The 25,894-nt window shown below is 37.9% G+C and overlaps 1 protein-coding gene across 5 annotated transcripts in view; it reads right to left on the bottom strand.

Moving 5' to 3' along the window:
- Positions 1–25,894, bottom strand: part of PTPRZ1 (protein tyrosine phosphatase receptor type Z1) — a 144,804-nt gene that overhangs the window by 16,433 nt on the left and 102,477 nt on the right. For 2 of the 5 annotated variants that reach the window (XM_055712534.1, XM_055712535.1), the window contains exons 12-19: positions 20,239–23,812; positions 16,387–16,531; positions 9,077–9,168; positions 5,681–5,766; positions 3,350–3,370; positions 3,083–3,179; positions 1,534–1,616; positions 652–786 (exon numbers count right to left, since the gene is read on the bottom strand). In XM_055712534.1, the coding sequence (XP_055568509.1) occupies positions 652–786; positions 1,534–1,616; positions 3,083–3,179; positions 3,350–3,370; positions 5,681–5,766; positions 9,077–9,168; positions 16,387–16,531; positions 20,239–23,812 (4,233 nt within the window). The remainder of the gene's footprint in view (positions 1–651; positions 787–1,533; positions 1,617–3,082; positions 3,180–3,349; positions 3,371–5,680; positions 5,767–9,076; positions 9,169–16,386; positions 16,532–20,238; positions 23,813–25,894) is intronic. The other 3 variants (XM_055712537.1, XM_055712536.1, XM_055712538.1) reach the window with 3 other exon arrangements.

Here is a 25,894-nt window from a genome sequence, read left to right as displayed (position 1 = left end):
CATATGACAAGATTTACATGCATTTTAGGCACTACTGCCCGTGTGTGGCAAGTGTGATGCAATGACTCATCATGCGACCCCAGGGTACATGCATAGTCCCATCACATAGCCAGAGAAACACACATCCTGTGATGGGGTTTGACCTCCTCTTGTCTCACTGGACAAACATGTATCTAGTCACATAGTAGGAAAGGAACTGTAGATCCCACAAGATGTTAACGGAGCAACCAGAGAATATCCAGAAAAATTCACCCAAACTATGGCCTTCTCCTTTCCAGGGTCTAAGGCACCCCTGAGAAAGAATTCTCATGGAGAGCAGATTGCTAGCAGAATGTGGCACAAGGTCCACAGCCTGGCTAGTCCTAAATATATACAAGCAGTCTTTTTTTTCAGTAAAAGACAGTTTTTTTGTAGTTAGAACATGGCACTTTCAAGACCTGTTGTTGACAATTGAGTTCAAATGTTTTCTTCAGTTTCATACTACAAATTGTCAACTTTCTACTTCTATAGTCAATCCTAGTACAAGCAACTACTACAAACTGTTGCTTTTTGCTCAACAGATGCCTAAACCAATTTTTAAAAGAGAGAAAGGAGTCTGCTAGAGGCAGATCTTTCATCAGAGAAGTAAGTAATAGACAAAGGTACTCATACCCTTCCTTTCTCAACAAGATTAGTTATCATCACAATAACTTCTACGTTGTGTTCCCAAATCATTCTCCAGAAATCTTCTGCTGTCGATTTTAGTGGCCCTTGAGCTGCGATGTAGGCTTTTGGCTTGTTGTAGCCCTAAATTGAAATATAACAAATGACACTTGTCAAATCACAGTCCACAATCAAAAGGAGGTTGGGAGGAGTACATGATATTTTATGTATCTATTTTTAAAGCACCTCAAAAGCTTTTAAGTACTTTTGAATTTATCACTATCCAAATCACAGAAAACCTGTGGTACCAGATGACATATGAATGCAACTGTTATGTCAATGTTTGTAATTCCAACAAATAGGATGTATGTTCAAGTGCCCGTGTTCTGGCAGAATGTTGACATGATAGTGATTATGCAACATCTGTTATGATAGTGGTTTAAAAATTTAATCAAGATAATTCACATGTAAATTGCTAGGTAATGAAAACTGAATAAATGGTACCTTGGTGAGGCTCTCAGCCAAATGGCATCTTTCTCTCATGAGATTATCTCAGACAGAAGAATTAACCACTTACCAGGAATGTACAAAAGAACAAACATTCAGATGCAAAAAGCTAAAATGACTCAAATGTGACAAAACATTTTTTTTTGTTTCATAAAACTCTTCACTAAGCTGCAGCTGCTACAATACCAAGACGGATTCAAGAAAGAATTGGAGTTTTACCTGTGCTTTCACTTTGTAGGCTTAACTTAGATCAGTAAAGTTTTTTTTAATAAAGCCTGTAATATTGTGATACTTGTTTTTAATCAAGTCTATTCACCTTCATGCATCTTTTTTACAGAAAAGACTGACGGATGAAGAGGCTGGCAGACAGAAAAAGGCACTTACATCAACGTAGTTGGCATTAATGTAATCAGTCAGTTTTCCATCCTTTTCTGCAAGCTGTGCTAATTTAACCCTAGTATGATCATCTGTAGCAAAACAAGGGAGAAAATAAACACAGTTTTCTGCAAGAATTATATTCTTGCTATAAGAAAACTTTAAAAAAATACTGAAATGGATTTTTACAATACATAAGACTAATACAGTGACAATCACACATGCAAACATCTTGTGCTTAGGTATGAATCAGATTCAAAATTCTAGTTTGCAGTAAAATAAACTAATGAATCCAAGGGTTCAAGGGATTCAAAATCTAGTTGCCTGAACAGCAGCACCTGGGGTCATTTTAGGCACTGTGACATATTTCCCTGCAGCCTCCAGCTGCTACGTGTGGAGGGGCACAGGTCTGTAAGTTCTGTCACGACTGCCAAGCCTGCACAGTGGGATGTCTCAAACGACAGTATGCACCAGTGTTTAGGCACATTAATTCCAAGTTAAAGAGCAGAGACTGGAGAGCAAAGGGACCCTGGAGAAGCTGGTCAGCTGAAGAGCCTCAGCAGTAGATACCTCAGGGGGAGCTGAAGCTTTCTGTAGCCTGCACTGATTATAAGGACTAGGGACGTGACTCGGTTGCACAGGACAATTCTTGCTACCTAAGCTGCTTGTGCACTGCCCTGTGACAAAAAAGCTGCTGGGTTGGCACCTTTTGTAGGATCAGGTACAAACACAGCATGGCAGAGGAAAATCCCTGACTCTCCATCCCTCTAGAGGTATCTTCAGGCAGGTGGATTGGGTTTCTTGCTGCTGGTTTACATTGTCTTCTGCCAGATAGGCTGATATTGTCTCTTTTTCTATTAAGTTCTAGGAACACCGAATACTGCACATATGTTTAATTTAGAGCTTCTTCCTATCAGAACAAAGCTGAAATACTAGAGAGTTAAGAAAAATATATTAAGCCACCAAAGTGATCAAAAGCCCAGAGGCATTAGCTGCAAAGAGAGATCAATGAAACGGCATAGATATGCTTCAGAGAAGAAAAATCTGGCACAGTGAAGGAGGGAGATGCAATGGAAAAATGTGTCCTGGCTAATATCTATCACTGTGGCAGGGAACAATACAACATAAACTCAGTACATTTACATTTATACATGACAGTAAATATATCCAGGGATTGTAAAGCTCCTAGAGAGGATAAATCTTCATTATTCCAGATAAAAGATGGATAAAAGATGGATTAATTTTGGCAATCAAAACACAGCTTCTTTGGCTTTATAATGGCATTATAATGAGATCTCCCAACTCCCTTTGGGTCATCACAGGAGACACAAATATGTCTTGCTAACACATGCTCACCAAAGCAGCAGAACGCCACAGGACTACCTTGAAGAAATGTGAAATCTCATGCTACTCCTCACCAAGCATTTTGCTGAAAAATAGCCAGAGCTTTCAGCGTAGAGGTAATTTTTTCCCCCTCTAATAACAATATATACATCCATACTTGTCTATAATTATTTCTTACCAATAACTAAGAACACCAAGTGATGCATTTACTTACAAGCAACGATGTTTATGTATCGATTCTTATTCTTGTTGTCAGGGTGATTAGAGCTGTCTGATGTAATACCTAGATCTACAGTACAGCTCTGGATTTCCTAAAAAAAAAAGTAGTATGTCATACTTTAGTAAGTATTAAGATACATAGTATGTCTTAAAATACAGTAAGTCAGCATGAAAAGAACCACAACCTTACACCCAATTATCTATGACATTTTACAACTACTTCATTGCTAAAAAAAAAATATGCAGTGAAATAATTCCTTACCTGATAAAACTCTTTCAGTGTCTAATGAGGGAATGAATGCAAAAAAAGTAAAAAAAATCAAATTCCACAGCACAGAACAAATGGATAAAAGTGTTTATATAAATTACAATTACTATATGGAAAACAGTTATGGTCATGCAATATATATCTCCATAATAACAACAAAGCTGAATATTTTGAAATAACTCTTAAAGGAAACAAGAGGTGATTTTCCTGTTAAAATACTGACAGCTGTTTTCCTATCTTTAGTTTTAATGTCACACCTTAGGCTGGCAAAAGCTTACACATATGAGCAACATCACTGACTTTAGCCAGATTATCTATATATTTAACTGTTCATTGGATTTGTTATTGGTCCTTATAATTGCATTAGCTTCTCTAGGGAATGCTTTTGCTCTCTTTGCATTCAGCTGTAAAACCTGTACTGGAGCAGGACAGTGTGATGCTCAGACAGACTCATGGCGCTCTGGTGAAGGACAGCATTACAGCCCTCAGTCTGCCAGAAGTTTCTCAATGAATCCAATGTTTTTATAAAGACAGAGACAGGATTGAGAAGACAGGCACAAAGTCTATAAGACACACAAAGTTAATTTATTTTATTTTACTGATTAACTGATGGGAAACTGAAGCATTTATAAGGTCCACATTACTTAACGAGGAAATATGCTACCATCACTGAAAGTACTATAATAATAATAATGTTTCCCAAGACCTTTTAGGATTTATTTTAATATTAGTCACGTTCAGCTATTTAAAAATATATATGAAAAGTTGTTACCAGTCTGAAAATTTCAAATATGAGTTGTTTCATAGCAATATAAATAAAAAACTTGAACCACCCCTGTACTTCAAATATATGCGGACTCTGCAAAGACAATGACTGTATTTCAGTTTTTCCGTATCTTCTAAGTTCTTTATCAGTAGAGAAAAGATCAGGACACTAATTCTAGGGTAGGCTGTAAAGCTGAACAGGTCTCCAAGGAATGATGAGGACACTGAGGTTTTCTTAATAGTTAAAACAAGCATGAAATGTTTCAGATGGTGCAGGTGTAGTTCAGTAAGATGTACTATATTTGGTCTCTGGATCACTGCTGCTATTTAGGAAAAAAAAAAATTCAGGAAAAGAACAATTTAGCATGAACAATTTGATTTCTGTATCGCTGCCCTCACTGATGGTGAAAGAACTTTGTTACCATTGTATTTACACACAGTCCTTCAGCATCAGCTCTTATTAACGGCCAGTCTAGCTGGAGCCCAGGCCTGTCAGTGCGTATGCACATGTAACGTATGAACATGTACTGGACTTTCACAGGTATTTACAAGTTTGGTCCCACAATCAGATGGATATTCTGAATGTTCTATGAATTGGAGAAGAAATACTGATGAGGAAGGTTAGGTGAATGACATGGTATTTTTGGTCCATTAGATCACAATACAGTGGCTGGGGAAAAAAAAACAAAACCAAAAGATGTAAAACTATGATTTTTTTTTACTTTCAGTCTTCTTGTTTTTGCAGCAGTAATATTACAATCATATTTTAAATTAACAGAGCTCAATTAAAAAGTTTGTTTCCATCTCAAATGACTAATTTTGTTAGAAATCACTTGCGAAGGCTTTTAATAGCACAGCTTTAATTACAGAGTTTGGGTTTATAATGTTTATTTTATGTGGCTTAAGTTAGAACGTTGCAAGGAACCAATATATTGATCTATTTTCAAATTTCTTGTAATGCATATGAATGTGAAAAACAATGAAGTTCATTAGTTACATATGGTGACAGTAACATTATATGATGAGAGCATGTTTCAAAATTTTGAAATACCTCTTATTATGAACCATATACTTTAGGAAAGGAACTGTAAAGCTTTCACTACCACATATGAAGACTACATTAGCTCCCCTGTTAATCAGAAGTCTTGCCACGTGTACTCATTATACTTCCATTTTTTTTCTCTGTAAATGGAACATGCAAATGGGGGTAGCTTCTGAAAAATTCAATTGGCATTAGTGTTGGAAAAGCTTTAGATCTACAACTGTATCTGATCAACCACACAGATTGCATTATCTTTGCACAGTTTACTCACACACTCATTTATTATTTTATCACAGTGATAAACATTGCCATTTGCATCCCAGTCCTGTTAGCTTTTATAAATCTCCATAGCCTTTACGCATAAGCAGTCCTTACCGGGCTCACAGTACTTATATTCACACTCATTTATGAAACTGGTCACCAAGTCAGAATGTAATGCCCAGTTCTGTGTTTCCAGGCATTTAAACTTAACATTATTTGTATATGCTAAGAAGAAAGATGACGTCATAAAGCCATACCTCAAATTCTTCAGAAAAACCATTACTTGCATGTAAATCTGCAACATGTTTTGGAAAATGCTTTATTGGAATTGCTCCAACATCATCTTAGGGGTGGGAAAAGACAAAAAATATATTTATGAAGAATAAAAAGCCAGTGACATACAAAGAAGTTTATATGTAGGCAATCCACACAATATCCTGAAATAAATTTTTTGGCATGAACTTTGGATATACAACTCTCACAAAAATAAGAACACTATTTAACACCATTAACATTTCTAAAATCATTCTCTAACACTTGCACATTTCTAAATGACTATTGGAAAGGAGATATAGAAAATGCCTTGCTAGGTCTTGCTCTGTCTTTAAGCACCCAAAAGCAAGGTGCTGATTCTGCAAGAAGCTGAGCTCATCTGTAAATTGAAGAGCACTCGGAACTCTCTGTGAAGTCAAGGGGAAATGGGAGGATTAGCAGTTTGCTACCAAAGGGAGGGTAGGAGCAGAGCGCTGAGTAATACTGATAAAGAATGATCATCGGGCAGAGCCGTCTGGGTACTTTAGGCTGATTAGTGTTGCACTGGGGCTCTTGATACAGCACATGGACGAGCCGCATAGTCCCAAACCTACTGAATTAATGCAACATTATGCCAGTAAAAAAATTTTAACTGATGTGTTGCATGTTGCCATTGGCATCCAAAGGAAACAATACCTAATTTTCATCTTTTATTGCATCAGTATTTCCAGTAGGGACTTTTCCCCCCATTCTCTCCATGATCCTATGATGACCTACTGATAATAATATTATTTCAGATCCTGGGAGTATTGACTGCAAATTTTCACATCGGGCTTTATACTTCAAGTTTTAAGTGAACGATTCAAATTTAAGACTTTCTGGATACCCACAAAGACAGTATCTACAATCTCAACCAATATATGTGATTTACGTAACTTCTGGGTCCTGATACTGAGTCTGAATTTTCCATCTGATGTTTATTTATATTTCAGGACATCTCCTTTTTACTTTACACAAATACAGCAAAACTCTCTTCTGTAGAACATTCATTAGGGATAATGTCAAAAACCTTGGGGACTTTTAAACTTGTTTCCTGCAAATAAGCTACGTAACAAAGTCATCTCTTCTGTTAATTACCTGTTAAAGGATGATATTATTTCAGCTAGTTTTGGTTCTGAAGAATATTTTTTTTTTAAAAGCCTATTTCACAATTCATAATTTCATCACTGGTTTATATGAGAACGAAACATCAAAAACATTGAACAGGGACGTGTTATTTACATAAACAGATGTTCAGCATTTAGGCCACTTAATAATTTTAGTTTTCAGTTACCAAGAATTTTTTTATTTGTATATGAGATCCATCTGGTCTTCCACTTACATGAATAGATCTGAATAAAAAAAGTGAATTTATCCTACTAAGCCTAAGAGAAGCTGAACAAATGTGTAACACTGTCTTCACACTTTGGAGATGAAACTTGGAATAAAGTGTTTATTCTAGTAATTTGCAAACACAAAACCAAAAGGGAAGGTAAATGACCGTAAGAGCAAGGCCAGTAAGGGAGAAAGAGATCTCGGGTTTGGTCTAATTATTGTTGTATTTCCTTGCCAGTGCTAAGCTCCCAATTCAGTCACTTCTGACTCCAGGAATATATTTTATATATGGATGGCAGGTATCACTTCAAGCTACTTAGAGGTTAATAGTGGGCCCTAATTCATTATTATAATGTAATTCATTATTTGTTCTCAATGCATCATTGAATTATGCTGTGAAGTGTCAGGGCAATTTCTGTGAACAACTGCAATTCTCCTATCTCTGCTACTGAAACCCCACAAAAGAAAAACTTAATATATAATGAGATCTGTTGAATGTGCTTTTAGTCATAGTCATAACAAAAATTTTAAACTTAGCAGTTACAAAATGCTTTTCCTGCTCTATGCTCTTTGCCAGTATTATTTGCAGTTAGTCTCAATTGTTGTGAAACTACACTGCTGAAACACTTGTGCAATAGAAAACATAAAACCTGCTCTCTTGACATCTGTTGCATGCAAAATAAAGAAAAATATTTCTGCAGTGCTTGCAGCTTTTCCCCATAACATATTTAATGTATTTTCAGGCACGTAGAAACACTTTTCTCTTTAAGTTAATATTTATTAGTATTTCAGAAGGAAAACCTGCAGCATTGAAACACATATTTCAAGCACTCAGAATAACTGTAAGTGCAATTCTGTCTTGTGACAATGGAAAACACTGCTTCCCTGCGGTGAGCTGGTCAGGAAAAATTGCAAGAAAATTATACAGTTGTACTACAGTATAATTAATGGCAGAGAGTAAGAGCAGGGATTTCCTACAATGATTGCCACTTGACATTCACATATAATCATGTTTTCTGTGATCAAGATATATCCCTGCCTATTAACCATTTAGAAAAAGTTATGCATCTCCTAATAATGGTAATCAATACAAGAGGCATTTAATGATGCCTACAATTAATTTACAACAGAAGCCTTATGTTTGGGATTTATATAATTAAATGCTTTTACTAGCTATCTGCACAAGGGCTGATTTTGCTTCCCTTAGCCATTTCAAGAGAACCCATTCTCCTGTGTAACAGCAGTTTGCAGAAGGATTACTTGTGGAACAATATAACCTTTTCTCATGGGTGAAAACATGGCCTGAGATCTTCTGCAGAATTAATCTATTTAAGGTACTTTTCATCCTACTCAGACTAAAAAAGCTGGGAGGGCTTCACAGGCTCCTCTGGTATTCTTTGAGGAGGAAAGAAAAGAAAGAGTTTCTCCAAATAACTGTGGTGGATATGGAACCAGAAGATGCTAATAATATTCTGCACTTGTATATCATTTTTATGAGAGGCTCACAGAGAACTTTACCTGTAGTAACTATGCTAGTAAAATCTGTAAGCTAAAGAAAACATAATTGCAAATGAAATGCAGACAGATGAGGCATATATTGGTCCTGCTGGTACAAAGAATAGGTCATGTTCTATACATAGGTGACAAATTCAATTAAAGGCAGAAATACAGCAGACTATGTTGCTGGTGTAATCATCTACTTTGTGACAGTGAACTAGAGGTATTGAGTGTAGCTCAGGTATCTTCACTAGCAGCCATCTCCAGTGAGGCTACATCTCAAATGGCCAGAAGGCACAGCGTATCTTTGAGCCAACTCTGTAAAGTGAGGATGTTTCTCTTCTGTGTTACTTACAGGAGAGAATATTAGTAATACTAGTCTCTGCCTATGTCAGGTGCACCTGTTCTTGTTAGTATAAGAGGGTACAAATCTCTGGTTTATAGATGTTACAGAAGAATTCATATGGACACATACAAAGCACATCTTCCAACAGCTAACACCAATCCACAGAACAGTTGACAAAAAATACCTGAGACTGGGAAGACTGGAGCTGGAGGAGCAGAAATCACTCGAGGTGATGTATTATCTTCTAAATAAAAGTGAGCAGTCTGGAAACATTTCCTAGAGGGGAAGAAACATAAATAAACATTACAAAAAAACCCAAACCAAAACACATTATCTGAGACCTTTTGGAATTCTGGCATTACTGAGTAGGAAAGAAAATCATGGTTTTGAAAACTAGTTTTCATGGACTGACAGATACTACTGCTATAATACAAATATTCCGCCAAGACCACCAAGCTACGCATACAGCTTGAAGATACTACATTAACTCAGCATAATACATAGTTCACGGATCTTTACCTATACAAGAGGCAGAAGACAGAGCACACATCAGTCATAGTGAAAGCTGAAAGAAGAGCTCTGCATCAGGAGGAGCTACTGTAGATGCTGCACAACTCCAAGTATAAAAAATGCCATTGTCTTCCTTGCTTATCCAAATTTGCACACATAATTACTTTCCCCTTTCATGTGATTATGCTAGCCTGAAGATGGAGCAGTGCACAAGATTGGTTCTGGTAATTCATAAATAGATCCTACTGCAGACACCGAAATGTAAAAAAAGACAACACGCCCTGTAACAGACAAAACGGTGGCTCTGAAACTACTATGACTGGGGCTAAACATTTTTTTTGATAATGTAATTGCAACACTGAGGGACACCTTAACCAAGGAGGACTTCCCAAAGTTGACAAACAGGAACAGCGGAATTTATAACTCCAGAAGATGCTAGCTTTGTTGCCAAAACACTGAAGTATGAATACAAATGGAATCAACCTTAACTATGACCCACAATGTTATTTGTATCTGTGCTGTAATCCAGATGTGAAGATAATAAGAATAGCATCTGTTAAGAGTCCAAGCTATTCAAGGTACTAAATAACCAACTGCTGCTGTAAGCATTGCAAAGCCTCCTTAATTAAAAAATCTCCATATGATTAGATATGCTAATGAGAATCTTTACTCTGGGTCACTTAATCTGTTTGAAATATTATTTGGTAATCATTAAATTTTAAAAGAAATATCTGCATCAGGAAAATATGAATCTCATTAATCTTTTATTTACAAGATTCTGCTTCTTCAAAGCTGTTGGTTGAAGCTATTGTATGATCGATTGATATGTTGTGTCATCACTGTTATTTTAAATTCTTCTGTACTGTTCTGGTATCACTGCACTGATAAAACTACTCATAAAAAGAAATTTTGAAGCTACTTTGAGAAATAAGTAGGGAATATGTGGATGTTGTCATTCTTTCCAGAACCATAATGTAGATCATCAAGCCTTTGGTAAGCTTATTTGAATTAAGCCTGTGGGAAACATGCCCATACTCTTGCAATGCATTGGGAATCTTCTGTCTATGAACAATGCAGATTCTCTTAAAACACAAGAAAAAGCAGACAGCTACATCAAAGGGGAAAATGTGGCACACAAAATAGTTCTGGTGATTCACATGACGATTAAATTTGCAGCCCAGCTAGAATACTCTAAAAACCTATTTGTGATGTTCATGGAAAAGCTTTGGCTTTGCATGACGTGTTTGGAGTAAGACTATTCATTATGTACTTATTTTTACTTAGAAATGGCAATTTTGGGATGCAGACCAAGAACACATTCAGGATGTGCTTGGGAACATCTTTCTAATTTTTAAAGAGGCTCTATACATTAGCACCCCATAGAGTTAGCGGCTGCTGAGGTGAGAGAGGCTGTCTCAATGCTAGCATAATACTCAAAGAGTTAATCTAAGGACTCTGTGCAGAATGTCTGAGAGGTAAGCAGGTATCCAGGTACTTCAGATCACTAAACACTTCTGGCAAGTTTGGTCCTGCCTGCTAGGCACAGTGAATGCTGATGTACTGTGTTTATTAAAAACAGCACCAAACAACCAAGCATGCCAACCAGCCTGACACTAATGCCCTAAACCCAAAAAATGTCCTCCCTCTAATGCCTACTGCCTATTAACAATGATCATACATAAAGTTTATGGACTAACATCACAGAATTTTGTCACCTCCCTGCTTAAGAAAAGATTGAGCTAAAAAGAATTCAATTAGCATAATGGCTTTCACATCTAAAGCAGTACTTAAAATGTCTTCATAATAGGCCATACATTCACTATCCTTCACTGAGCCACTGTATCTTTAATCTTTAACAAGTTAATTGTGGCTGAAAATAAATTATACCCTTAGCACATTTGGGAGACAAATTCATAGCAGTTGACTTAACCTGTAATAAAACTCATAAATAGGCAGTCTATCTGCTTCTACATCAGCAATGAAAGCCTTCATGACTAAATCTAATGTTAACAATCATGTCTTGTTAATTATCACTTGTTAATGAGAAAAGTGATGACTATTTCAAACTTCCAGACAAAGGTTCCATCACTCAAAGTTAACCTGATTATTTAATTTATACCTTTCATCGCAGCATTTAGATCTTCAACCTAAAACTGTTAATTTGTAATTTAGACACCACACTCTTCTTTGAAGACATGCTTTATATATGGAGATAGTGCTAAGCCACTGAATTAATTACAGTGTCTGTATCTGTACAGGAAGGTAAGCAGCAGCAGCTTTTCAGTTTAATAGGAGGGATACTAGATCTGAATGACCACTTAAATGAGAACTACTTGGGACAAGACCATGCCTCAGATCACTTTTCTGGCACGCGGGCCCCCGGACCTTGGCTGAAGATACGTGCTGCCTACTTCTCCCCTGGGGTAGGGACTGCTCAGAGCTTGGCTGGGATTGTCACCGCGGCAGGCAACACAGCATGATGCTGTGTGTGCGTGCGAGGGTGCACGTGTGCAGCGTGTTCACCGCTTGTGTCAGCTGAAGAAGGGAGCTGAACCTCGCAAGACGCATCTGTGACAGGATGGGTTTGCACACCCACTGCTTGCCCAGGATGGCTTGGAGGCACGATTACTTCTTTCTCTGAAGGTTTCAGGGTCTTCTGTGCTCACAGGGTATCTGCCAATAGGTATTCTTACAACATTAATTAGAATTTATTTTTAAATGGTTCTGTTTATTTAAAGATCTTACGGATCCAAAGGATCTTTAAATAGATCCTCAGTGAATCCAATGATTTCAATGACTCCATTTTTAAATGGTTCAAATTAATTTTTAAGTGCTTGTCAGCTGAAATTTTAATTTTCAAAATTGATTAACACTTATTTATAATTCAGTGTAACATAGTTGTGAAGTTTTTCCTTCATGGATGGATGTGTGACCTTTGCAAATTTAAATTGGCTTTTACTGTGTCTCTGCATGTGTGAGATTAACTATTCTTAAAGAGGGTTCTCAACTCTGCTCCCATAAACCTAATACAGGACTCAAGGCATCAGTTTAAATCACGGATAAGAAAACGAACATTCTCTGACAGCTGTGTTTCAAAGATTTAGGGTGGTAAAGAAAAACTGAAATTCAAATGACTGCTCAGGGTCTTCTCTGTCATTGGGTCGGGTCATTTCTAAAGCACTGCTGTCATGTAACTTCTAGGAGGCTTCAAGACTGCCAGCTGATACTCATTATGTCTATAGATACAAATACAGCTAGAACTGCAATAGCAATCTGCTGTTCATATTATTGGAGCTACTGCCTCACTAAGATTCATATATATTTGTTGAAAAAGAATCCCGAATGGTGTAACTCCCACTGACAGCCATTACCACTTTATTATTTTCTAAGCTTTTCTTATAATAATCATTATAAAAATTGATCTGCACAAATAGCCTGACATTTCTCCCTGTACATCACTTCATCAGGTTTATTTTCCTTGATCACTCCTATGAACTGTTCAAAACCAGCATGCACATGCATAAGCAATTTCCATTATATTATATGTTAGCACAGAGAAACTCTCATTTTCAGTCACCTTACCAGGTACGGTTAATTCAGTAAAATGGCAATGATGAAGCCATCCAGAAATGAAAAGAACAAAGCAAGCAGATTCAAATATCCCTGCTGCATCTCTGCTGCAAGGACTCAGTCAAGTAGATAGAAACTCAAGAGAGATGGATAGACTAGATTTGGACAGAAAATTCCCTCTGAAGTGGTAAAAAAAAATATCTATCTGGACAACAAGGCCATTAAACAGGTAAAAGATTCTCCTTGCTTATTCCACTGTGATTATAATCATGATCATAATCAAGAAGAAATGAAAGGAAAATGACATTGCTTGAAAACTGCTTGAATTACAAAAGATACATAGAACTACAGTAGTTGGAAGTTGTGTATTTTCCTACGGGCATTTAGACAAACTTTAGACAATATTGCCATTAAAAGTTTTCATCCCTGTCAGAGAAATGAATATTTTATCACAGAAAGATTGAAATTGTGCCTAATGAGATAGTGAAGAGATTGGGGAATTTCCTCAAGTGCTGATTAACAATTTCATGTAAGAAAAAAACAACCCAAACCCAAACAACAGATGGTACAGAATTGTTTTTCTGATACAAGTCATTCAAGTGAAGAACAAAATAATTTTGCCTTTTTTTAATCTTGAGAAATTGGAACTTGTCAGTCTTGGTAGTTACTTGGTTTTTAAATCAAATAAAACGCCTTTTGCATATTCAACACACCCTTTGCTTATTGAAATTAGTAAACAGTGGAAACTACTCTTAGCACTATTCACTCAAACATCCAGCTATTTTTTGAGTACTGTTGCCAAAGGAATATAAAGTATCTTCTTGCAAACCCAAACTTTTTATTAACTTTAATAACTGAAAATAATTGCCCCACATAAAAAAAATTATAAAAAGGAACATTGGCAGCTTACATCAATTATATGAAAATAAACTAAATCTAACCATAAAAATTCTTGTACACTTTATACTAATATCTTCTGGACTTAATAAAAAGTGCATAGCAATGAAGTTAATACTGTGATTTTCCCCAGGCTTTAAAAAGAGGTGAGGGTCTTGGCACCTTTGAAAGAGAGCTACAAAGTCCTACTGACAATACATACTGTTCATGTTTCATTCTTCTGAAATAAGAAACATGTTACTGGTGTTATCATAATGCCAAGAGAATTTTCTTGAGGATTAAGACAAAAAGAGCTCCATATTTTATTTTGTAGTACACAAGAAATACAGAAAAGATTAAATTCAAGTCAAGAAGATATTACTGCTAATGGGATTTTTGTTTTATTTTGAAAGATGTGTGTTACAGAATTGTTCATTCCCAGAGGAAGAATATGAAATGAACACAATGTTATTCAACAAAAACAAGCTTGTAACGTGTAAGATTACTAGAACTGCACTGTACAATCTGGGTCTTAAAATGGATGGTGCTCTTTGGCAAATAGAAGAGATTTCGAATACTATTTAGCATCAGGGATGAAACCCTTTGGAAGATTAATATGAATGTTCGTGTTGCGTAACATGACAGACAGGAAAAGGTTCTCAATATGAAAGTGGCTAGCTGTAAATCCTTTGATAGACAGTATAATTATCCAAATAGACATAAACTAAGAAATGAGTTGTGCAATTCTTACGGCAATTAACTACCTCTTTGGAAGGAAGAAACAAAACTTTCTGAAAATCTGTTGCTCAAAATTCTCTTTAATTTTGCCAAAGGCTGTCTGACTCACTAGCACACTTGACCGGAACGCAGGAAGCTTGAACTCAATTTCTTAAGGCTGGTCTGTTCAGGGCCAGGGTGCACCCTGTCCCCCTGTGGGCCAACAGAAAACCTGCGTCAGGAGACTAGAAGAACAGTCAGTAAGCACAACCCTGACATCATACCCTACAGATGACAGCAGTCAGTGGTTCGCAAAGGGCAGTCTTTTAATTTTTATTAATAATTAAGCAGGATTGCAGGGGGTGGGGGAGGGGGGGAAGAAGAAACAAGCTCTGGAAGCATCTATGAGATGTTTGGGCCTGCCTTCTCCCTTGCTTGTACAGCTCCTAGAAGAACAAGATGCTGTTTCTCGCTGCTAGTTTATGTGTTAGCAGTGCAGAAGGAGTAACAGAATCAGGCTCCTGGGAATCACCAAACAGCAAGAATCTCTATGGCAGGAAGTTTTTGCAACTTACTTCCCCGCTTCTGGACTACCACTGTTTCCTCCCGGCAACCTGCACACTCAAGGAAGTGTTAGGGTTGTGTGTGGATTTTGAAAGCTCTTTGAGAGCTTAAGTAGACGTGACCCTCGGAAGACTCTCTGGCTTTATCTAGAACCAACAAAACAGAGCCAAAGGCTTGAGCACTGCCACATACTGTCATATGGCTAACTGGATGCCAGGTATGCTTTTAGCTCAGGCCAACTTGCATTATTTGACACAATCTTGGCAGTTTGGGGTGAACACAGGGCAGAGACCATTCCCAGTAGGTGATGTGAATGCAGCCACACTGTTTTTTCCACCTGTGAGGGAAGAGACTTCAGCGGTACAGAAGAGTTCTGTGCCATGCCAGCTGGTCTCTTATTTCACAGTATAGATAGAGTCTTTTGCCTTCACTAATTATGTTATCATGACTTATAGCTATCACTTCTCTTTGGTCTGATTTTTTTTCTGACTTCTCTTTGGTCTGATTTTTTTTCTTATTTTCACACCAAGTCACAGAGAAACAGGCCCCTGAGGGAACCTGAGCATGTGTGTGCACATGAAACACATCCTTAGTTACCTGCTGAACGGTTTGGAAGGCGGGGAGAGGGACGGACGGGACGGGACACGGACACCACACGACATGACAGATTTTGATTTGGCAGAATCACAAAGTAGAACAACTTTTCAATCACAGAACATCATAAGAGCTACTCAGCAAGTGATCTTAAAACATTTATACTATCACAGTATAATTAAACTATCCTACTTCTGTCTTGTATACTGTGTCAGCTACAGTACCACTCCTACAGTCCTGCATGAATTGCTTATTCACACAGTCCTGCTGGGGACCATAGATTCTTATCCTAAATGGACAACTACCTTTTTAAATTTTTATTCTCCTTCCTGTTCTTCCCAGTGCTCTGTTAAGTCTCTTGGCTTCTAGGCATTAATAATCACTGGTAATTTACTAAAATCTCCCAATATGGAAATAAACTATTTGCAATAGTTCAACTTGCTGCACCCCCAAAAAAATTGTAGTTGAGCATTTTGGACTTTAAAATTGTTTTGCAGCTTATTTTGTCAGTTTCATCTCACTGCAGCACTGGGAACAAGACAAAGACACAGTGAAAGAAAAGATCCAGTCTCCCTCTTGTAAACCAGCTCAATAACGTCAATCACATTTTGCAAATCAGAGCTCTTTAGAACTGAAAAATAACCAACCAAAAAATCAACTTACCTCCAGTATATGAGAATACCCACAAGAATCACTAGACAGATAAAAGTCAGGGCTGATACGACCACAAGTGGTATAACTGTCTTCTTCTCTGATTCCAGACTCTCAGCTAGACCAATACGAGACTCATGGCTAATATTACTTGCCTCTGCAGTCAGAGAAAATTGAAACAGTCCATGTTTAAATTCTGAGAAACGCACAGTACAGTGAATGTGTCTTACAATGAGCCTACTTAATACCACTTACCTCTATTTTTTACTATGTACTGCAGAAAGTGCATACATTTGCAAACCAGCTTACAGAAAATAAGCAGATAGAGGGTAAAGCAAAGTGTTCAAGCTTATGTGACTCAGCCTTCCAGCAGTGGAGACTTCTCTTTGTAAGAACAGCAAATTGTTAAAATATAGGAGAAGAAAGTATTTTATTTTCATCTGTTTATTAGCTGAAAGCCAACTGAGTTAAGGAATCTGAATATATAATACTGGAACATGTAAAGAATATTTTGATATTAAACTGTCACTTATAAAAAGCAGATCACTTCTCTGGCTAATAGATTAACAGGAAAATTTTCTGACAATAGTCAGATCACTTCTCTGGCTAATAGATTAACAGGAAAATTTTCTGACAATAGTCTCTACCTGCTTGCTGTACCACAATTAAGCCTTCTGTAATACATTGCCCATTCTGTAACTCGCCTTACAGGCACACCCTGCTTCCTTTGAATCCAATTGCAGTACTTCCTACCCCAACTATACTGGAGCTAGAATTAAATTTCCTACTTCTATCTTTACAGGTGATCAAACTAAGGTATTGTCTAGATTTTACATTCCTGTCAGCCTTGTAATGCTGGGTGGCAAAAATATTTGTATATAGGAATCTGTATGAAGATTAAACCAATGTATTTTATAATTTCAATAAATAAGGGAACACAATGGTGGACGAGACCAATCCTGTGTTTTTAACATCATACCTCAAGAAGTAAATACTTTAAAATTTTGATTTTGAAAAAAGATGACTGATTCTTTTCAAACTGTGCAATCTACTGTGATCTGTGACCATTCTATGAGTTAAAACACAGAAATAAGCACTTTTGCACTTGTTAGAACTAAACTCCTAGATTTTTTAAGACTGTTCTCTGCTTTTGTGAAACAGACCTAATTCAATTAATGCTCTGTATGGGAGCAAAATTTTGCTGTCTAGAAATCAGCTGCACTCCATTGGGATTTCAAGGGACCAATTCTACGCTGAATAAAAAACTTCCAGACAAAAGGGAGGAGAGAATGGAGTTGGATCGGGGGCAGGGAGGGGGAAGACAACAAGTCACATGTTCTAAATAGGATGTCAAAAATCAAAACCAGCTTCACACAGTACAGACTTTCAGGCAGTTCTCTGCTTGCTTCCATTTTCTTTTTGTTTAGGGGCTTTCAGGGCTTTACATGCAAAAAGGTCTAGGCTCTGATCTTGCAGCCATCTTCTTGGTTTCAGTTCAAAGTAACACCCAAATCAATCACTACTCTTTAAATCCTGTAGTTCAGTGGGAAAAATGATTGCACGTACAAGTTGCTTCTGCAAATCTGTCCCTGAGTTTCTTGTGAGTAGGCTAAAATCAGTATTTCCTATTGTTTTCAAAAGAAACTATATGTATGCATGAGAGATCAGGATATGACCCCTTTGGAGAATTCATACTTGCTGATCCAACTCTGGACTAATACACAGCATAAGCCCCAGTCTTATCTGTGGGATGACAGGGTTCTTTCAAACTGCATGACCAAATCCGATTAGGATTCCTTCTACAGGGAATGAAAAGTGGTTTCTTGCCCAATTGGCCATGAATCCAGTGATGGTGGCTGAACAGACAGTCTCATCTATAGTAGTTTTATTTGCTCCCTAATAATTGATGACTTTGGATCCTTTGCATAGTTCTTTATATTAGTTTTCTTACTTTTTTTAAGTTGAAAAGTTTAGGTAGCCATAGAGGTCTTATGGAGAAAGCCCTAGCTCAAAACAGGCATAAACATGCATCAATAAGTACAAAGACTGCGTAAAAATTAAATGACTTTTTTTCTGTAATGGTCACAACAAGAAGATATTTTATCCATTTCTGGTGAATTCACTGCAATGTGTAAATAAGTTCTCAGCTGAGTGTTTCTTTTTTGTTTTGTGTTTTTTTGTTTCATTTCTTTACAATTGAATTAAGCATAGATGTCTTTGATTTACAGGAGACTGTGTTAGACATGCTCACATTGAATTTTCTGTTTATTAAAAGACAGTATTTGGCATCATTTATTGGAAAAAATAATGTACATGAAATGATACTGTATAGTGTCTTTCAATAATATCTAGAAGACAAACTCTTGAATCTGTTGTACTCCTCCTCCACTAATGTATAATCCTTTTTGAGTTACTATCAGTAACAATTCAAATGACACCCATAATGCAAACTATAAATCCTTTAAGGTAACCCATTCACATTAGTAACATAGGTTTTACAATACTGACATTCTTTTTGCTGTATTTTAAGGAAATGTTATGCACATTACACAATGTGGTAACTACTTACCTACTGAACTAATTCACTTATTGATTCAGTTTTATAACTTCTACCTTGCTAGGACTCCTACTAATTTCAGTGTGCTTTCTGCGTTCTTTCAATTTTTATTTTCTGTTTTTCACATTCTACTAGCCCCAGCTACACAGGAGTGTCAGTTTAGTACCTTTTCGTATTAGTATTCTCTTGCTGATGAGTAACATGACCTCATGTGATTTAACTCTGTATTTATAGGACTGGGCTAAAAATTTCCCATGCTTTGCGGATTTCACTCCTTAGTGGGTTTAGTTGAATGATACTGCCCTCTGCAGATACTGTGAGTACTTAATGGAAGTTCCATTTATTTTCTAGAACACCAATTTAACCTTGTTAGTTTGAGTTTGTTTTTTTTCAAACATCGTAGATGGTTTCTGACTTTACTCTTTGAGTTTCAATAATGTAACAAGAGGCAATGCAAATTACGTGTCTGAATGCTTCAGGTTTACACAATGCAATTTTAAATACAACGGAAACACTTTATCAGGTTTTTACCTATGTGAGGTTCAGTTCTGCCTTTTGACCTTATCCTTGGAACCACAGATCACAAATACTCTTGCTGACTTTAAGAGGGCTAAATAGGAAAAGAGCACTAAATATAAACAGGTACAGGAGAATCTGGCTCTAAGTATTTTGGAAACACGCAAATCTGGCACAAAAAGTCTGCATTTCATTGAAAGCTGAAGGTGGCATACCAAGTAAGAATGAAAATGAATGTTTTTGTGAGTTAAGATGAATCAGAATCAAACTGAAGCATCTTATTCCTTGCTCAATACATCTTAGAAAATACAAAACAAAAAAATGAGGAAATGTGCTCCTGTAAGTTAAACCCCAGAATCTCAAAGGTATGTTTCCTCTGGCAGAGGCATGGTTCCCTCTGGTGTATTTCCGTAAGGGCAGCACTTGTACAGAGAACTTACATCCCTCTTAAACCTTTAACGGTAAAATTAAACAATTAACATTCAAACAAATGCTAGTTTTAGACTGTGTGCCACCCAAATTCTGCTGACAGATTGCGTCTATCCAAAAGCACAGTATGAATCTTCTTACTGAAGTGTATTTCAGGTGCAGTTTTAAGTAGCCAGAAGTAGCATTCACAAGATAGCCAGCTCAGCATGCACCCCCTGCTCCCCAATGCTTCCTTAATCACACTCACTGGCACGGTTATGTTCTCCTTTTATTATATGTAGATAAACCTTCTAATTCCCTATGGCACAAAAGTATCCCCTCACAGCTTTCCATGGTATTCATTAGACTTATCCATAACTAACCTGCCTCAGAGATGTTGAATACTGATGAGTGATCGCTAGTAACAGATGAGGCTGATGACTGTGATGATCCCGGAGTTAATTCTGAATTACCTGCTTCAACTGCCCCTTCAGCGTCTCTCTCATTAAGGTCAGGAAAACTGAAATCTGTTGAAGTTTCATTATCATTAAGGCTATCTGAGGTACCTTGGCCAGAACCACTTTCTTCATCACTTGTAAAAACAGCCCAAGACTTAGACTCTGATGTGTTTTGCAACGGGACACTAGCAGTCTGAATGTGATTCTCCAAAACTGTCGGGTCGTTGTGCTTCTCGGGTATCACACTCGCTGTCAGAGTCGGTTTGGATGTATAATTATGTCTGTCCATGGCATGGTTTATCTGACCGTCTGACGCAGCAGTTGAAATTTTCTCTTCTTCTTCAGGTTTCTCAGAATGTGAGCTTATAATTAGGTTACTCTGATCCTTGTTATTGTTTACCTTTGTATTTTGTTCCTCTACTATCATATCCTGAGCTTCTCTATGGGAAGTGCATGAGATACAGTTACTTACAGGGAAGCCATCGTCATATTCATCGTAGTCATCCTCAACTACAGAAGGCCACAAATCGGTACTGGACATGATACTGGGAGACAACCCAGAGGATTCTCTAGAAGGAACCAGCAACCTACTCAAAGTTACAGGGATTGCACTTTTGGGAGAAACAGCCATAACAGAAATATGTACATTTGGTAAAGGAAGAGTGTGATGAATGGACACGTCAGAATCAGAAACAACTGCAGGCATATGAACAGCATCAAAACCAAGTGTAGAACTTGAAGAGACACTGGCAGCCTCACTTCTTTCAAAAACACTTGAAGAGATATGGCTGTCTGCAGGAGTAGCTACATGTGGTAACGTATCACCTGTTAGGAAGGGAGTTGTTACGGCATTTGCTGCTTGGGGGGGAAAGGCATTTGTATTTTCTAAACTGGTCAGCTGGAATGAAACATCGCTACTGTGCAATGAAGGCATAACCTGCTGAACATCTTCACTGTTAAACAAACTGGGTGAAACATACTCCTCACTTGCATAAGAAACAGATATACCTTGAAGTGACGCTGTGGGCTTACTAAAAGTGTTTGACAACATATCAGCAACAGAAGGTGCAGATGTAGAATGCAGCATGGTTTCAGTTGTAGCAGAACCTGGTGCCATTTGATGCAATATTTGGTCAAATGTAGAACTATCTTTATGAACCCTGGAGCTTTCAGCCAATACTGGATCACTAGGCACAACTGCAGCTGTGTTAAGCAGAGTGCCATCGCCAGAAGATTGGAAGGAGGACTGCAGTAATGCTTCATTATTTAATGTAGCCGAGGTCTCATAAAAGTACGGCTGAGTCGAGGATAACATTTTGCTATAAGCAGGGGCAGAGAGAGCTTGATCTGAGCTTGCACTAAGCATAGGTTTAAGCAAAGTGTCATCAAAGGCTGGAGTTGTAACATGCAAAGGCTGAACGGAAACGTGATTTTCTGTAAGTCTACTAATATCATGATCAAATATCTTAGTAGTGGGAAAAGCAAGAGAGACTGGAAGGATTCCCTTTGTGCTAGAAACAGGAAGTGGGCTTTCTTGCAGAGACGTATTCTGCTTAATTACATCATTATTAGAAACAGATGTAGAAAGTTCAGGTATCACTTTACTTTCAGCATTGGAAGCCATTTCACTTAAAGAAGAGGAAATTTGCAGTTCTCTCTCATCTCCACATACAACATCACCTTTTTGAAGCATCTTATTAACATCACTAAACCCAGATGATTCATAGGTAATTTCATCTACGGAATCAGAGGAAGAAATGTTAAGTACCATCAAAGTATCTGTATCAGGCAAAAGGGACTCACTACCAGAGTATGCTTCAGACCAATCCATATCACTAGATAGAGAGCGTGTAGGCTGCAGCAAGGTATCAGCTTCTGATATTACATAAGAAGGTTTATGTACCAGTACATTGTTATAGGTGCTAAATAAAGGATCTTGACGAAATACGTCAACAGAATCATGCACAAATTCTGCAGAGTCATAGGAAACAGTAAAGCTTTGGAGGGAGCCCACATTACCAGACAAAGCATAAGGAAGTTCAGACATTGTAGATAGTACATGCATATTTAAATCACTGCTGGATGGTTCAGGTTGAGAAAATATGTGAGTTCTATTATGACCAAATATCAGTGTCTCTGAAGCAGCATGAGTAGTCTGATGTGACACCACATCAGCATATTGAGCAAGGCTTGGCTGTATTAATGTATCACCCTCTGCCAATGTCAAAGAAGCATGCAGGGACACCTTATCACTGGCAACAGCTGGAGCAGCACTTTGTGGAAACGTTTGAGAAACTGTATACAAACGGTGAAACATTTTACTACTGGAGAAAGCAGAGGAAAATGTAAGCAAAGGTACATCATCATAGGAAGACAGGGTGGGTTCAAATGACACATCAACACTGGGAAATACAGGTGTAGCATGCAAGGTCACATCACTATCTGATGTAGCAGGGGTAGAGTCGAGCATCTGAGAGTCAAACAATAAAGGGGTGACTAGAGGAAACACTTCACTACTGTAGGAAGGTTGAAGAGGTATCTCACCATTATAGACTGGTTGAGTTGTCTGAGAGAGTACCTCACTGGCAGCAGAAGCAGAACCATATTCTCCAGAGCTTGAAGAGATAGAGTGAGGTGATAATTCAGCAGAGGAGAAAGCAAAGGTAGAATAATGTGGCAACTCTAAATCCGCATCTGAAGTGTCTTGTGAAACCACTGGACTGCTGGAATAGGACACTGTAGCTGGCTTTAATCCCTCTACATAAGCATCAGTGTAACTGGTCTGAGACAATTGCCTGCTATCCGCTGTATCAACAGATCGAGTTGTCAGATCTGTAGCGTCACGAAACCATACGTTTCCATCAGTGGAGGAAGTATGCTTTGGAGGCTCATCAGAGCTTGAGGGTGCTACACTTTCTGAAACATACTTAATGGAGCCTTGGGAAAGAACATCATGCACGTTTATATCTGGGCTTCCTGATGGAAGGGTGTCTTCTTGGGAGGTCTCCTCTGTAACCAGCTGTGCTGAAGAAGTAGTAAGAACCGAACTCCAAAAGTCATCAGATTCCTGATGAGGTTTAAAAGGAGACAGTAAGAAACCTTCATCACTATGGCCTGTAGTGGTTATTCTTGTTGGTTCAGTGCCCGAAGAAAGGTATATGTATTCTTCTTCTACGCCTTTGGTGGAGTCAATGAGTCGAGGCGGAATTCCAGTAGTTGTTTGGGGTTCCATAAAAGATTCTTCCTCTTCTTCAGAAATTTCACCAACAGGTGGAGATGTAGGGTAATAAACTGCTTTGAAAACATCCTTACCATGCAATTCTTCTTCTCTTGTTAAGTATATATTTGTTTTAGTTTCATAGGGTTTTGTCCCCATTCTTTCTTGACTGTAGCTCGATGTAGTCACCTGGAAATCTTTCCTCATTTGGTTTGCACTGTCAATGCTAGGAATCACTGCAGTTTCTTCATCGACCTCTGTTTCCTTTTCATCAACTTCATCCTTTGAAAAAATATCATAGCCGAAGACAATTAAAAATGTTTATAGACACTGTACACAAATGAAAACCAAAACTGCGATAATACATTTTCCTGGCTTAATAAAAACAAAAGAGAGGCAAAACAATACAACACTTGAGAAGGCTGTTGGTCTTAAAGCAAAATATTTAGCTGCAAGAACAGATATCCTCTTCTCTCTTGAAAATACTACTTATTTGTAATACAAACAAAAAAAATCCTGTGTCACAACTTGTTAAATATTGTTACTTTTACTCTGTTTGAGAGACAAAACCCACTCACTCACACTATTTTTCTACTTTATTAAAAAAGCTCTACCTCTTTCCTAATAAAATGCAATCATATATGCAGTACCCATTGATGAAAAAATGGTTTTGCTATCAGAATGTCTTAAGAGTCTGTACTAATAGTCTGATGTTGACTGAATTGTCACAGTAATTTGTAAATTACACAAAAAATTACACAAAAAAAAAATACACAGAATTTGTAAAATATATTTATGACTTGTCCCTAAATCTGCTGAATCTTCAGTTTCTGGAAAAGCAGGTTTCAGGATGGTCAGCATTACTGTAACAGTTTCACAGCTGTTGTGAGTGATACCATCTAGTCCCTGCTATGGCCCTTTGCTGAACATGAACAATGATACTGGGTGAAAAATCTGTGTTAAGAGTTTTCACTTTTACAGACAGATCCAAAAAGAAAAAAAATACAATGAATGCAATCAGGATTTAGGCAGTCCTTGAGGATCTAATGTCAAATCTTGTCATCCCCTCTCCAACTTTCCCTGCCCCAAATCAAAAAATGTAATGTGAAAGCATCCAGCCTGCTCATCAGGCATTTTTGTTTTGACCTAGACACAGCAGTGCCTGCAGCTCTGTGCTGTGCCCCCATCTAGAACTGCACCAGAACCAAACCTGTCTGAGCACAGCTCTGCAAACTAGGTTGAGTGGCATCTTCATTTCTGAAGGGACTTGATTCGGTAGGCACACATAGGGCTATCACACAAGAGACACCAGCAGGACAGAGCCTCTCACAAAGTACAGCTGCAACTCCTTTTTCTTTCAAAGATCTGGCTTGGTGATGTGGTGGCAATACCCACCTGTTTTTATTCAAAAGCATAATGTTGAGAGAAAACGTCCAGAAGATAGGAGACTGGGACACAGTTATCAGCCTAAGAAATCCTCAGTTTCCACTCTATTTTAGGCTGAGTAGATCTCCCACTCCTGCACTGAAGTGAACAGGGCACAGCAGAGAGAAGAATGTAAAATCAACAGCCTTTGAAAGAAAGTGCCCAAGATGAAACACTGCTGAATAAACTATTAGATAGGGTACTCTGCTAACCGGAGTGGTTAGCTTTTATCCAGTCTCACCAGAGTGAGGGCTTTAACCACTGGACTAGAGACATGCGTCACACTGCAGTCCCTCCTTTGCACCAGGAACCTCCCTCTGGTGCACTCCCACAATGTAGGGTACCTCAGACATGACTCTCAGGTTTGGATTTCATTCCAAGGGCTAAATACCTAAAATGCCAGGACAGCAACACCTAGACTGTGTGTCGTCAAACCCGGACTGGACTGGACAGGCCCTTATTTCTGAAAATCTACTCTCTGTAGGGCAATGCCTACACTTTTAAACTTTCTTGGTTCAAGTAAAAATCAGGTGACATTCACTGGCACTCAGTTACTGTCCTGACAGACACAATATAATAATCTAGACATGCAGCTTACAGCGACAGAGAAGTGACTCTATATTGGTTACTCAGTGTCCACAAGTACAAGGGAGTGTAGACAGGTAAGCACAGACTATCTAACTAACAAGGACTTGCCACTTAGTGAGAATATTGTGGTCAGAGATCGAAACCATAAAATAAAAATTCTGAGGGACTACTTGATACAAATGTAGGTCTTACTGAAGGAACTGTCCATGTTGTCAAACAGGTATTAGAGACTGTAAAAACTTCACTATGGTATGTTCAGCTCTCTCCTTGCTGGGACACCAGAAACATGGTTACCAAATAGGACGTCTGCAGAGGTTATCATAAAAACATCCAAAACTGTGTTATATTGTT

This window comes from Falco cherrug, chromosome 5 (genome assembly GCF_023634085.1).
Source record: "Falco cherrug isolate bFalChe1 chromosome 5, bFalChe1.pri, whole genome shotgun sequence".
NCBI lineage: Eukaryota > Metazoa > Chordata > Aves > Falconiformes > Falconidae > Falco > Falco cherrug.
This window is presented reverse-complemented; position numbering and strand designations above follow the sequence as displayed.